The sequence below is a fragment of the Equus przewalskii genome, chromosome 13 (genome assembly GCF_037783145.1).
Source record: "Equus przewalskii isolate Varuska chromosome 13, EquPr2, whole genome shotgun sequence".
NCBI lineage: Eukaryota > Metazoa > Chordata > Mammalia > Perissodactyla > Equidae > Equus > Equus przewalskii.
In genome coordinates this window covers 36762301-36777092 of record NC_091843.1, presented here as the reverse complement: position 1 = coordinate 36777092, position 14792 = coordinate 36762301, and the positions used below count along the sequence as shown (strand labels likewise).

The window sequence follows — 14792 nt, the reverse complement described above, 5'->3', positions numbered from 1 at the left end:
TCAAGTTCAGTGACTTAGCTGACAGCCTTATGCCCAGTGAGAAGCATTATATGGACCTGGTGGCTTTGGAGACCTTGCTCCTGGAGCTTTGTCCATGCTTATACTTTTTATTTAATTCTGAACATTATTCACCAAGGGCCCTTTAGAGCTTAGAATTTCGTGTTTCCTTTTACAACTCAGTTCTGACCCTTTTCTCACCTCTTTCCCCTCTCTGTGCCCTCCACACCCTTCACCCCCCATACATATTATACATGTATTAAATGACACATGGCTTTTCATTGCTTTTGAGGCATAACCAAAGGCTTTGTAGTGCCATTTTGCAAACAGTTAAATTACATTTATGGTAATGGAGATACTAGGATATATAATTGCATATGTGCGTGAAAAGGAAATGAGTTTTTAAAGTGTTATAAAAGCCTCAAATGCCTCACTCAAGGCAGAACTTTATTCTTCATTGACAAGGTTTCTCCTCCCCACACAATTTTGTGTTATAATGGAACACTGAACTAGTGAGAGAAGCGTTTTAAGCAAAGGTAAAATACTTCTTGTGGTTGTTTTGTTAATTTCCTAACTTCTTCCTTTCATTTCGTTAGTTCCTTCTTAAATGGAGTAAATGTCTGCAGGCCAACTTTGATTTTAGGGCCCGTTTGCCATTTTTCCTAGAGGTTTAGAGGGAAGTAAGAGTGCTAAGAGAAAGTTGAGTAGGGCTGGTGGTTGATAGTTCTCTGGCAGGAAAGGAAGGGCTCAGATTCTGTAGCCACTTAGAATTCTGCCAGATATGTTTGTCCTCCTAAAGTACTACAATACGGTTCTGCCGCTAACCACTTGGAGTTAGCACAGACCCCACAGGTAAAGTGCCTGGTCCCCAACAAGAGTGCCCTCACTGTAGATGCAAGCTGCGAGTTAGGGGGTCCCCAGCTCACCTGCACTTCTGACCCAACTGGCTATAAATTTAGGAGTTCCCATGAACACCCTCACTATACTGCCCTCACATTAAATGCCAGCTGCAAGTTTAGGGGTCCCCAGGCCTCTTGTACTTCTGACCAACTGGCTACAAATTTGGGGGTTTCCCGTGGCCCACTTCAGGTTATTTTGCTAGAACAACTCATAGTATTCAGCAGAGTGCTATACTTATTATTATATTTTATTGTAAAGGATACAAATCAGGACCTGCCAAATGAAGAGATACATAGGATGAAGCATGAGAAGGCCCCAAGTTAGTGTTTCCTGCCCTCTCCCTGTGGAATCAGGACATGTCACCCTCCTGGCACATAGATGGTTCACCAACCAGGAAGCTCCCTTGAGTTTCAGTGTCCAGAGTTATTATTGGAGTTTCATTATGTAGGCATGATTGATAGAATCATGATTAATTGAACTCAGTCCAGTCCTTCTTCCTTTCCCCTGGAGTTTGGGCTCTCCTGAAAGTCCCAATCCTCTAATCACATAGTTGGCATGGTGCCCTACTCCATCCTCAGCAATCTCATTAGCATAACATCTAGGGGCTCAGCAGGAGTTACCTCATTAGCATAAACTATCAGGGCCAACGATGAATAACAAAGACACTACGAAATCTCAAGGATTTAGAAGTTCTCTCCCAGGGAATCCAGGATAAAGACTAGACATTCTTCATTATGTAACACCTCCCCATGTTGAACGTGTATGGGATGCATGGTTTTCAGGTAGCCTGCTACACAGCCATAAACGCCACATGGAAGAGGCAAGACAGGGCAGGTTTGTTTCCTGCAGATTTGTGTAGATCCTGTTTGTGGCTACTTACCCAGTGACTTACCACTTCTCTTATCTGGTGCTCCTTGCATTGTTTGAATTCTTCTTTTCCCTTAAGTTCTCCCCTTAGGAGCCAGGTTTTCTGTTTTCTCCAGGGAATTGGGTCCATCTCTTCACACCACAGTGAGTGGTTCTTTCTCATAGAATCCTTTTCACTCTGGTGTGTAAATCCCCTCTGTGTAACATCCCTGTATTGTCACTTTCCTTTCTTGGACTCTTTCTGTAGTGGGAAACTCCCCCTCTCCCGAGGCAGCCTGTTCCACTGGTGGATTCTCTGGTTGTTAGGAAAGAGGAGGCACAGTCTCCTTCTCTGGAACTACCCCTGTCCACCTTCTCACTGCTATGTACATGTGATTGAGAGGAGCTATAAGTGTAAAATACACACCTGATTTCGAAGATGTGGAATGGAAACAAAGAATGTAAAATATCTCGTTAACTTTTTATATTGATTATATGTTGAAGTGTAATACCTTGTGATTAAATTAACTATTTTTGCTGATTTCACCTTTTTTAATATGGCTATTGAGAAATTTAAAAATTTTTACGTGGCTCACATTATATTTCTCTTGAACAGCACTGGTCTAGATGATTTTCTCACGCCTTTCAGAGTCTCTCTTCATTGCGTCTGTTTTCTGAATGCTCGCCGCTCAAGTGCCAGGCCTTATTGAACACCTGCTCCAGGGGCAGGGCGACCAAGATAGAGCAGCTGAGGCCTCCATCATTCTGGAAGGCGACTCTGACCAGTGTATCCCAGGTTGGCTTTAGCCTTTTGGGCTGTGACCTTGCTCTGTGATTCCCACTGAGCTCACAGTCACTCCCCACCCAGGGTTTTCCCTCCTGAGGTGCTGCTGCTCTGTCCCGTCTTCTCCATTCTTGTCTGTGTGGGTGCAGTTGGTTATTTGTCTCTCTTTGGTTTTGTCACTCATCCATATAAACTTCGTAGATTCAGTCTACTGTTCTATCATGTCAGGATTGTTGTTGGCATTGCTCTTAAAGTTGTTGACTGCCCCTTCCAAACATACGTTCTTTCTTTCTTTTTTTTAAAATAAGCATATCTTTTATCCAATCTGATGTTTAAAAAATGTTGTCTAGGGTCCAGCCCCTGTGGCCTAGTGGTTAAGTTCAGTGCGCTCCACTTCAGTGGCCTGGGTTCAGTTCCTGGGTGCAGACCTACACCGCTGATCTGTCAGTGGCCATGCTGTGGTGACAGTTCACATATAAAAAAAATAGAGGAAGATTGGCAATGGATGTTAGCTCAGAGTGAATCTTCCTCAGTGGGGGAGAGGGGAGGAGGGCGGGGCGGGAAATCTTATCCAAGAAGGCATAGGATAGAACCTTTCAGTTTGCTACTAGAAATCATTTCTCTTCATTGAACAATTTTTTGTATGTAGTTGGCCTTTCAGCAGTTAAGAATTTTTAAATTTTTATCTTGCTCTCTAAATTATCTAGATAAAACATGTCTACACTACTCCCCTCACGTCCTTTTCAATATCTTCCATGATCCCTCCATTAAAATTGGGGTAACTATAGGAAGCATAGTTTATATTCTGGCAGCTTTGTGGATTCCAGCTGCCTGTCTGCTTCCCAGAGAAGGTTCTGTTAATGTGCTACAGAGTAATCCCCGTCTCCCCAATTTTCCCCATGAACACTTGTCCCGCTATACATCGGATAGCACTCCTTGAGGTTAAATGGACTCATCTCACATCTGATCTCTAAAGTATGTAGTCTAAGTTATTGGGTATTAGAAATGTGCTCTTCAACGCTGAAGTAAAGCCAAGCGTCTTCCCAGAACCATTTGGGGATGCTTTGTAATTCCTGCAGTGGGGATCTAGACTCACGTAAAACTCTCACCAGCCAGAGTTTACCCAGGGTTCTGTGGCAATACCACTTAGGCTCATTTGCCCAACTTCTTTATTAGAGAAATTACAAGAGCCTCTGAAAGCATCCCTTTGCAACAAGGTGCTTGGAGAGAAAAGATAAAGTGCCAATTTAGATTAGGTGCAGTTTGGGGACACTGCCATTTTAAAATATAGCTTTACAAAAACACTATAAAAGAAATAAAAGTTCATTTTAGAAATTGGAAAATAAAGAAAAGCACAAAGAAAACCAAGTAACATTTGGGAGCAAATTAACTGTTATTTTATCTATATGTTTTTTAAATGTTGGTTTTTTAAAAAATACACAAAATTGATGGTATCATACTGGTTTGGTTTTTGATGCAAAATGATACCGTAATATATTATTACATAATTTGTTTTCTCCCTCCTTATCATGTCATGGCCATTTTTCTATGTTGTACTCATTTACAGCATTTATATTGATTGCTTACTAGTTCATTTAATTAACCAGTCCCCTACCATTAGGTATTTAGGTTATTTAGGTTGCTACATGTATGGTCTGATAAACATCCTTGTACTTTTTTTGTGTTTTTTTCCCTTTGGCCAGTGTCCCACTTAATTTCTCAAGCCAAAAATCTAGGAGTCGTCCTTAATTATTCTTTTCCCTCATGTTTTATATTTAATCTACAAGCCCCCAAATCATTCTACTCTTCTTTATTTCCATAATCACCTCCCTAGTCCAAGCCATCATCTCTTGCTAGACTTCTGCAGCAGTCTCCTAATTGATTCTTTTGCTTGCCCTTTTGTCCTGCTCTAGTCTCTTTTTTGCAAAGTGGCCAACATAATCCTTTTAAATCAGATCATGTCATTCCTTTGCTTCAGGGCCGATTGACTCCCCCTTGGCTTCCAGGCACACGTAGGATAAAATCCTAAAATCCAGATTCTTGATCATGGTCCGTAAGGTACTCTGCTGGCCTTTTGAACGGCCTCTAATCCTGTGTCTCCCTTGCCTTCCAGCCCCCCATACTTGACTACTTCTTCCTCTTTGACCACCCCCAAACGTGTTACTACCTTATGTCCTCTGTGCTCCTTGGGCCCTCTGCCTGGAATGCTCTGCCCACTTCTCATCCTACAGGTCTCTGCTCAAGTGTTACTTCTGTAGAGAGCCTTTCTCAGATCCCTCATTCCCTCCATCCATCCCTCCACCAGTAATTTTTCATCCTGTTACTTGTTTTATATCCTGCATGATACTTCTCACTATCTGAATATTGAGTTTGTTTCATTTTCTTACTTGTCTGCTCCCCACCCCATACTCCAGTAGACTGTCAGTTCTTTGAGAACGTGGGCCTAGAACAGTGCCTGGAACATAGTAGGTGCTCAGTAACTATTAGATGAATGGATCTCCTGGTTCTCCAGGTGCTCAATATTCAGATTCCTGGGCCACTGTTCCCAGAGATTCTGACTCAGTGGTCTGAGGATTATACTTTGAGAAATGCAGAGCTCTACATTATGACTGAACCTCATTGTTAGTGAGATTTATCTTATTCTGAAGTATTATAATGTTTATACCAAAGAGCATCGTAATGCATCATTCTGTGTAATGTGTACACCATAGGATGAATTGTGAAATCTTTTGGGATGAGGAGATAATGGGAAAAATTGGGAGACTTTCTTTAAGGTTAAGTAATGTTGATTTGAGCATTATTTTCTTGTGCTAGAACAAAGCTTTCAAAAACCTATAGCAGACTTGCAGTAGTTGAGGGAGAAAAAAAATTGTAATAGTTTCTTATAGCAAATATTTATAGAGTTCCTAATATGTCTCATTCACTGTTCTGGGCATTAGGGACGTAGTAGTGAATAAAATAAAAATCTCTACCCTCATGAAGATTACCTTCTACTAGAAAGAGAAACAATCAAAATAAATTGATATAGTGTGTATATTTTGCATAATGTGGTATAAATGGTGCTGAGATGATATGTGAAAAAATGTATCCATTTTATCAGTGTTTGAAATGGAAGCTGAGCAAAAGCTGTTATTTAAGCAGTATTTTAATACGTGACCAAAACAAAATTGGGGCAGATGTGTTGGCTCTTGCTAAGTTGATTTTTGGAAGTCTTATTTACTGCTTTAATGGAAATACTTTCCCCCTCAAACAAACAAACAAAAAAGTATAAAAAGGTTATGCTTTAATTTGGGGTGTCGTGTAAAGTTGCTTCAAATGTGTTAATAGTTTCTGAGTAGTATTAGGGATACCACCCACTTAGAAATGGAAACCTTTTATGGTGCCTTCTTTGTATATCACATTATGGAAATGCAAGATTAGTTTCAAGAATAAAAACCACATACTGACTCTTGAGTTTTATGAGCGGAAGTAAATTTCTCCAGTCCCTCTGTGTGCACACAGTTAGTGTCTGGAAGGCTGTGTGGTGCTGGCTGCCTCTTGGATCCTTAAAGTTATTAAATGACTTTTGTGATTTTCCTTGAAAGGCAAATTAAGTGTTTGCCGTGAGCTTTCTCAGGGTCTGGCTAGGACCTCTGATGCCTCACACCACAATTGTCAGTGGAATCCAGTACCTCCCCACATGGTATTGAAGCCCCTTTTCTTATGTGAAGGATGTGTAGAGGCTGTGTGCCCCCAAGGCCCATGGGAAGAGCAGGAGCTGAGGGTCAGTATGGGTGAGCTGGGTGACCCTTCTCTTCACCGTTTTCTTCTGTTCTGGAGTATAGCACTAGAGCTTTTCTTTCATCTGTTTATAAAAGGGCATGGTTGTGCTTCAAGGTAACAATACTACCTTTTATGCCTGACTTTCTCTCATATCAAGTTAATGATTTCTTTATGTTGCTCTTTGATTTAGTGTATTGAAGTGAAAAATTTATTTTCTGTCAGAAATATTAACCTTTTTGTCAATAATGCAACACCCATGTGTCCTTTTTAATTGCTTCATTCTTTGCCCAACTTGTAATAGTTTCTTATAGCAAATATTTATAGAGTTCCTAATATGTCCTAATATGTCTCATTCACTGTTCTGGGCATTAGGGACGTAGTAGTGAATAAAATAAAAATCTCTACCCTCATGAAGATTACCTTCTACTAGAAAGAGAAACAATCAAAATAAATTGATATAGTGTGTATATTTTGCATAATGTGGTATAAATGGTGCTGAGATGATATGTGAAAAAATGTATCCATTTTTCATTCTTTGCCCAACTCCTTTGACTGTGGGAGCTTAATAGCTAAAGAGCAATCAGTTTTCCCTTTTTGATTTTGTCCTCTTCTGAGTTCTTTTCAAATTTGTCAATCGAGAATGAAATAGGAAAAATGCCGTTGATTAAACCATGCCTATAAAAACCATATATCATTTAGTATCCCTTTTCCCTCAACCCCAGACATTGTATTAAAATGGGCCTCTTGTTATAATGAACTTGCTACAATAAGATAGTATCTTGTTCATTGCCTTATGAGTGAAGAACCAAAAAGTAAATGTAACTGGTATGCTTTTGAGCTGGATTATTATTACTTGTCTCCTCCCCCTCCCCCTGCCAAGTATTTCCCATTATCCAGGACTTCATAGGGTATGGCTTTATTGGCTTGAAATGTGTATTTTAACTGCAAATTGAATGATCTGCATTATAACTTTTAGTCTGTGGTGTGCTGATAATGCGCAGTAAAGTGGCCTTGAAGAAGGTTCTGTAAGGAGCATTTGAATTAAACACTGACCTTATATGATCTACCTGTGACATCTCAGGTATTTTCTCAGTGCCTTTGCATAATATTGTAGGCTGAATTCTTGCAAATAGCAAATTAAATGAAGCTTCAATTTTTTAGGATGTTTGCATGAAAGCACTCAGGTGTTCTTGGGAAGAATGCTGACCTTGGATTCCAGAAGATTTTTCTAAGCATATTGAGATTGGTTATCTCACAGTTTCAAGGGTCTGTAAGTTTAGTTGGATTGAGTAGTGTGAGACAAAAGTGTCTTACATATGCTATTCTAACACCTTACCCTTAAACAAGCTTTTTTTTGGCTGAACTTAACCACCTAGTCAGATTTTGGGATGGTCAAGTGAAAGCAGTGGATGAACCTTGTTCTCAAGGACCATCTGGATTCTTTTCTCTTGGAGCGTCAGTAGGAATGAGTAAGGAAGCACTTTGCCCAACTCTGACTCTGCTCCAGAAAAGACTGTAGGCCCTCCTGTTTCCTCATGAGTAGAGCTGATGGACTAATGTTTAGACAGGCCTCCTTTCTAGCTTAGATAGAAATAGGGAACTTTGTAAGTAGTCCATGTGACCCCACGTAAATGGAAATGATTACAATATCATCCAAGTGGTGATCTGCAAATGAAAGCCTTTAAAAAATATCAAATAGCCAAGCTGTTTAAAATAGTTTATGATGTTTTAGTAAATTCACTATTTCTAATCCTGTTACTAGAGTAGAGATGCTTGTGTTTATATCCCGCCTCTTCCTAAAATTAGATTTGGCATGGCTTATTTTGAACAAAAACGTGTATGGTAAAATAAAGTAGATGTAGAAAATCAGGACTTAGAAGAAGAATAACACAATTATGAATTATAATTGCCGTGCTTGAGTTTGAGTTTGGCACTGTACTTTGGTAGCAAGGAGGAAAGGATGAAACACAATAGTTGTGTAGTTCTGGTCTTTAGAATGGAGGAAGTATGCCATTTTTTCATGGAAGATAAGCCTATCCTAAAAATAAGATGTAGAAAAAAAATCCTCACATGGGGCTTTAATATAAGGGACAGTGAATAATTAAATAGATAGCGTCCTCAACATTTTAATATTATGTTTAAATACAGTGACAGATTCCTCGTGATTTTTTTTTTTCCTTGTAAGTTCCCTCTAAAAAGGCATGGTCTTAACATTCAGTTACCACTGAGTTGAGATCCACACAGCTATGATCTGGTGAGAGGTGAAACCAGCATGTGGCCTTCAGCCTCCCAGTGACAATATTGGGAGGACGGAGGGCTGTGAGCTTTCATTTGTTTTAAAAATAATGTTCCACCTTTCTCTTTCTTTATGTTTTAAAAGTATCTATAAAGAGCATATTTTTAGTTATTGTTATTCAGTTTAGCAGAGTTTTTTCCCCGTTAGAGAGTTTAGTACATACACATTCATTATCGTTATGAGTTTTGGGTTCATTTTTACTATTGCATTTTCTTCTCTGTCTTTCTCTTTCTTAACCCTGTGCTGCTTCCATCTCTCCTTCTCTAACTCTCCTTCTCTCTTTGGGATTGAGTCCTCCCACCTCCTCATATTGTTACCCCTCTTCTTGTTTGGAAATCGTACACTGTCTGTTTTATTAGTAGTAACTGGATATTTTAGCATACATATTTTACTCAGAGGTTAAGGTTAATCAGTATCTATTCCTCCTTCTGAAACAATGTAAGAATCTTAGAATGTTTTAACTTCAGTCATTCTCTAACTTAAGTATTATTGCTCTTCAGTATTTTGGTTCTCTTAATTTTTAGTCCCGTGAGTTAGACACTGTTGGTATTGCTTTATTCACTTGTTCATCATATGCCGAAATTTTACCTGATACCATGTTTTCATTGCTTTCCATTTCTTCTTGCATATTAAAGCTTCCTTCTGGGATTACTTCCCTTCTTCCTGAAGCATCTTCGTTAGAAATTCCTCTAGTGGGGGCTGAGATCTGTCTGGAGTAGATGATCTCAGGTTGGTTTTGCTTTTGTTTTGTCTTAGTGTCTTTATTTGCCCTAATTCTTGAAAAAGTAATTTCAGTAGATTTCCCCCCGTTTGAGTGATTTGAAGATATTTCCCTATCTCTGGCTTCTATTGTTGCTGTTGAGAAATCAGAAATCTTAACTGAGCTTTCTTTGTAGACAATTTGTATTTACTTTCTGGCTTTTTAAAAAATCTTCTTGTCTTTGTTGTTGTAAAGCTTCTCTACAGTGTCTCAGGGTGTGGATTTCTTTTTATTTACCCTGCTTAGAATTTGTCTTCCTAAATCTGAGAATTATATTTTGTCCACTCTGAAAAATTTTGAGCCTTTATCTCTTTCAGTATTGCCCCTTCCGCATTCTCTCTCTTTCCTTCTGAAATTCCTTGTAGTTGAATAGCAGGCCTTCTCAATCTGTCTTACGTCTCTTAATTTCTTTTGTGGTTTCCATATGGAGAAAATGTCTTGGTTTTCCTGAATAATTTCTTCATGACTTTCCAGGTTAGTAAATTCTCTTTTCAGCAGTGTTTGGTCAATATTATTTTAAATTTCTAGAAGTGGTAGAAGTTATTATTTTTCTCTTGAAGTTCTATTTTGATCCTTCTCAAATCTTCCTAGTCATTTTTGAGTGTGTTTTTTCTTATCTGTACTTTGTATACTTTTTAAAGTTTCTGTTAACATGAGAAATGCATGTTCCATTTTTAGTATTTCATATTCCATTTTTGATCATTTGAGTATCTGCAATCATTATGGATCTGATTATGCAGTTAGTTCTTTTGCTTACTTTTGCCCAAGATGGGCAAAAATACTTCCTGCACTTTTTATTGAGTTCACATTCCTGGCATTTTGCATTTGGGAATTCTTTGAGGCCTGGGCTTAAATTGCTTTCCATCAGAGAAAATATCCATTTATATTTACTTCTGCTAATTGCTTAAGGATACTACTAACACATGACCTCCTAAACCTAAAAGTTTTTTGGGCCATATGAGTAACACAATTTGTATACTGAAATCCTTGTGGAGGGCTAGCTTTGGGTTAGAATTTGGGGAAGGCAGGCCTTTTATTTTCCTGCTTGAGTGAATGCTTAGAGCTTACTCTGGCAAGTATTCTGCTATTTTCCTCTTCATGGTGACTTTTTTCTGAATTCACTCTTTCACTAAGGATGTTGCCTTTTTGGCTGTCCCAGCTCTGTGCAGTCTCTGATCTAAGGCATCTACGTTATGAGACCCACGGCATTGACCCATTAAAAACCCAAGATCTGATCACAGAACACTACACCTTCCATCTCGCATAAACATTGTTTTCAGTGCTTGCTTACCTCTCTGAATTTCTGCTTTTCTCATTCTAGCCTTGGCTAATTTCCCTTACTCAGCTGCTTAGCCCTGCATTTCTTTTTAAAAACAGCATTATTGAGGTATAATTTATATACCATAAAATTCACCCATTTTAAGTATACAATTCAATGATTTTTACTAAATTTACAGAGCTATGCAACCATCACCACAATCCATTCTGGAACTTTTCTATCACCCATGCAAGCTTCTTATTTTGGTAAGATATCTTGTTCCTGCTAATAAGATAGCCAACACCTTTCCCTGGAAATTCGAGAGATAGAAGCTTAACCTCTATTCCATCATCATTTCCTGTGTGGGTTTGGGAGTAATTGTTAGAAATTTCTTGAGTGGTTCTGAATTTATATGATGTGCAGTTGTGACTTCTCACTTTATATATGACAGATTTGGAAAAGTTGACTTACTGTTATTTTGGACTTTTTGAGAGTTCAGACTCAACCATTTTAAAGAAGAAAACTCAGGTAGTAGTTTGACCCAAAGCCACATAGCAAGTGATGTCGGTTTTGGGTTTCATCCTTACAGCCTGCTACTTCAGTCGTGGTTTCACTATTTACACTTAAAAGCTCCCTATGCTACAGTTCTTCTCATTTGTTTCACTCCCATAGCGGGTATAAGCTGTTATGAGAGTAGGTCATTAATTTATTACCAAGAACAAAAAGAAATCTTTTCTTGTCTTCCTGCCAAGGTTCCAGGGTAAGGGACAAAGATAAAAGCAGGAGCAGTTACCGAGGGCAATGGGAAACAGCTTGTGTTTCCTTCACAGCACAGATTGTTACTGGGCTACTCCTGAAACCAGCAAAAACCCAGGGCTGTTTTTTTACCAGGGAGTTGCAAGTTTTCTGAAATGTTCTGCTCTTCTACAAGGTCCGAAGAAACATGACAGAAGTAGTGCAAAAGAGGCCCTCCTGATTTCAAAGCTAGTAGTCATAGTGTCAGTCTTAGCCTACTCCTTGGATTAGCAGGACTCAAAGATGTTTAAATTGTTCATACACAGGTTTCTGTGGTAACAAAGATTATAATAATTTATTCCCAGAGCAAATCTAGGGATATTGTTCATTGCCCTACAAAGTCTCAGCTCTGCCAGGTTCTCTTTGGAAGTTAGCTGCTCCGAGTGTTTTTAATTCAAACTTTAGAATCTTCTTCAGTCTTAGTATTAACTGCTATCCCAGATTTCTAGAGTCCCAGAAGGAGGCCTTTAGGAAGCCCCTTCCCTCATCCCCGCTTTCACTGTAGTTGAGCCTGGCACCAGTCCATGAGGTTAGCCTCTTAGAGGGCTGTGGTTGAGATGTTGCATTTGCACATTTGTCATTGTTAGAAGTGAGTAGCTCTGTCCCTGGAGGGTGAATTGAAGCTCATTCATCTGGAGAAGACTGTCAGTGACAGGCGCCCGCTTCCTCTTCCCAGCCCAGGCAGGGCGGCCTCCTGAAACGGGCAGTGTACTATTGTAGGACATTACTGCTTCAACGGTACATCAGAAACATTCTTAACTAATGTTTTAAAATAAAGAACAAGTCTTCCATAACCTTAGTTTTGTTAGAATTTGTATCAGGAAACAGGAAAGATGGTTTACAAAAGTCAGCCTTTCAGCCTTAGCCACATACCACTCTCGTGTGTCTGATCTGTAGTAGATAATATTTAGTATAGTTTTTTGCTTCTTAATTTAAGCATTTTTTCTGGGTTCTACAGAGTCACAAAATTGGAAGAATATAAATTGAAATAAAATTGTACTAGTAGTGACTCGAGAGTGGAAAGCAGAAACACAGTGACAGACTGGCCTCCTAAATGGTGGGAGTAGGGCAGGGGTGCTGGGTATTAGTACACTCACTCACCTTACTAGGGATCTTTGTCACTTCCAAATTGCTAATTCAGCGATCAACCTCAAATTTTATATTTGTTTTTCAAAATGCCTTCTTTAGGCAGGGATGCAGTAGAAGGTGCAGATTCATGAACACATCTAATTTAAGCTTTCTCCTTCCGTGTAACATCGTAAAATATACATTTGAGGGATAATATTTTTTAAAGTTTTATGTTCTACAAAATTCAGCTTAGGTCATATTTTACAGTAATTTTTAAACAAAGAGAAATCTAAAATCAGCTCTGTAGATTGTCATCATGAAGAAAAGAAGTGCCTCTTTGCTCAGGTCCAGTTGACACCGGAAAGTGGAATTGTAATCTTCAGGGAGTATAATTTTCAGTTTCCCTGCATTTTTATGTTTAGGCATTGCAGGATTCTGATAGTTAGCAGTCTTACAGAAAGCTGATAATCCCTAACTGTAACACTGCAAACAACAGCCTTAATAGTATATAATTTTTCTTATGCCTTTATGTACTTAAGTTGGGTGGAGGAGTGAAAATCAAAGGTTATTTCCATTGCCCTTGTTTACTCTGGCATTTAAATTCCCGGAAAGTGCCTCTGATATTCAACTACCTACGCCTCTATCATTCATAACTCAATTTGCAGCTGGGGAAGGATGTGTCTCAGCACCATGTATTCAGTTGGTCCGTGGTATTGCTAATGGAATTGGCAAGCCTATTCATTTAGAAACATGGATAAGTGATCACAGCCCTAGTAGTCGCTACAGAGCAGCATTCTCAGCACAGTCAGAGCTGCAGCACAGGAAGTATGACACAACTTGAAAGATTGTTTCTGGCTACATGAGTAGTGTCAATGAGACAGTTGGATGGGAAGGTAAAGACTGTAGTTCAAATGAAGCAGCATCATTCAGGAAAGAGTCCAGCTGTCAGTGCTTTTGAGAACCCAGTTGAAGCACAGTTTTGCTCTTAACTATGGGACATCATCCTTGTTTCTTTTTCCATGTCTGATGAGGATGGCCTTGGGTCCATCTTGATGTTGTTTTAATGCTATTTTTTTTATTTGAAAAATAGCCTTGTGTTCAAATAAACCTCATCTTTGCTTAAAGTAAGCATCCATTCACCTGTCAAATGAAAGTAGCACTTAGAATTTTTATTTCCTTCCTTGGAAAACAGCTGCAAAGTACATTTTTATTTGAAGATACCAGCAATTCTTTCCTGATGCCCTTGGTTCCTTAGCTTTTCTTGCATTATTGCCCACACCAGGAGACCCTCTTTGTGAAGTTACTGTTAAGGCAGGTTAGAGCCCTTGTAAAGCTTGTTAGTTACAGGCTCTGGGATTTTCAAGTTTCTGCCACCAACTTTCAGTGTGACCTGCATTATGACTCTGTATAATTTCCTTAGCATAGAGCTAAAAAGTTGGTCCTCCTAAGCAGGTAATCAGTCTGTGAGAAATAAAACACCATTGGTGCTTTTGTCATTTGTTCTGTAAAGGTCAGGGATGGGGGTATGTATACATTTGTTTTCCTTTGCAGTCAAGAGAGAAAAATCCTCAAAGATCTTTCTATGGTGTTCCTTCTTCTAGGTTGCCAACTTGGCCTGTTCCATCTCAAACAATGAGGAAGGCGTAAAGCTTGTTCGGATGTCTGCAAGCCAGCTAGAAGCCCTCTGTCCTCAGGTAAAGTACAAACAGCGATGTTTAAGGTACCACCAAATTGGATTTTGGTTAGAATGGAGATGAAGTTTATTTTGTTGGTTTTGTTTTTAAGATTTTAGATTGAAGCTGTGAGGACAAAACACTGATCCAGAGTCCATGTAGCTTGGAGAAATTTATGTTTAACTTCAAGTGACATTTCCTTGGGGCATCACATGTTACTACCCCTTGCCCTTCATTAAAAATGCATAATGTCCTCCACTGCTCGCAAATGGAGGTGGGCAGTGGCCACACTGCTCAGCCTGTACCATCCTTGAGGGAGGGCTGTCTGCCACATCTGGCAGTCCTGGAAGCCTAAAAGTATAATAGCTGCCCACCTACACTCCATCTTAATGCCCGGTATTTGGATCTCTGTGTTGGAGGGAACAAGATTCAAGAGCTAGAACCCTGACTCTGTAATGTCTTAAAGTGGCTTTCTAATATAGATATTAATCACATGATTCAGCCAGTTACCGAAGGAACAGCTTGAGAACTTTTCTCCATTGAATGGCATTTTGGAGCCTGGTGATGAGGCTGTGTTAAGTATCTGGGCCTCGAGAAAGACTGAAGCACACAGAATAAGGGTTGCTTTGTTAAGTGCCTGCTATGTTGCCTGC

At 39.3% G+C, this 14792-nt stretch overlaps 1 protein-coding gene across 15 annotated transcripts in view; it reads left to right on the top strand.

The window, feature by feature from the left end:
* Positions 1–14792, top strand: part of CTNNA1 (catenin alpha 1) — a 313987-nt gene that overhangs the window by 267084 nt on the left and 32111 nt on the right. For all 15 annotated transcript variants that reach the window (XM_070570709.1, XM_070570717.1, XM_008520797.2 and 12 more), the window contains one exon: positions 14068–14160. In XM_070570709.1, coding sequence (XP_070426810.1) covers positions 14068–14160 — 93 coding nt within the window. The remainder of the gene's footprint in view (positions 1–14067; positions 14161–14792) is intronic.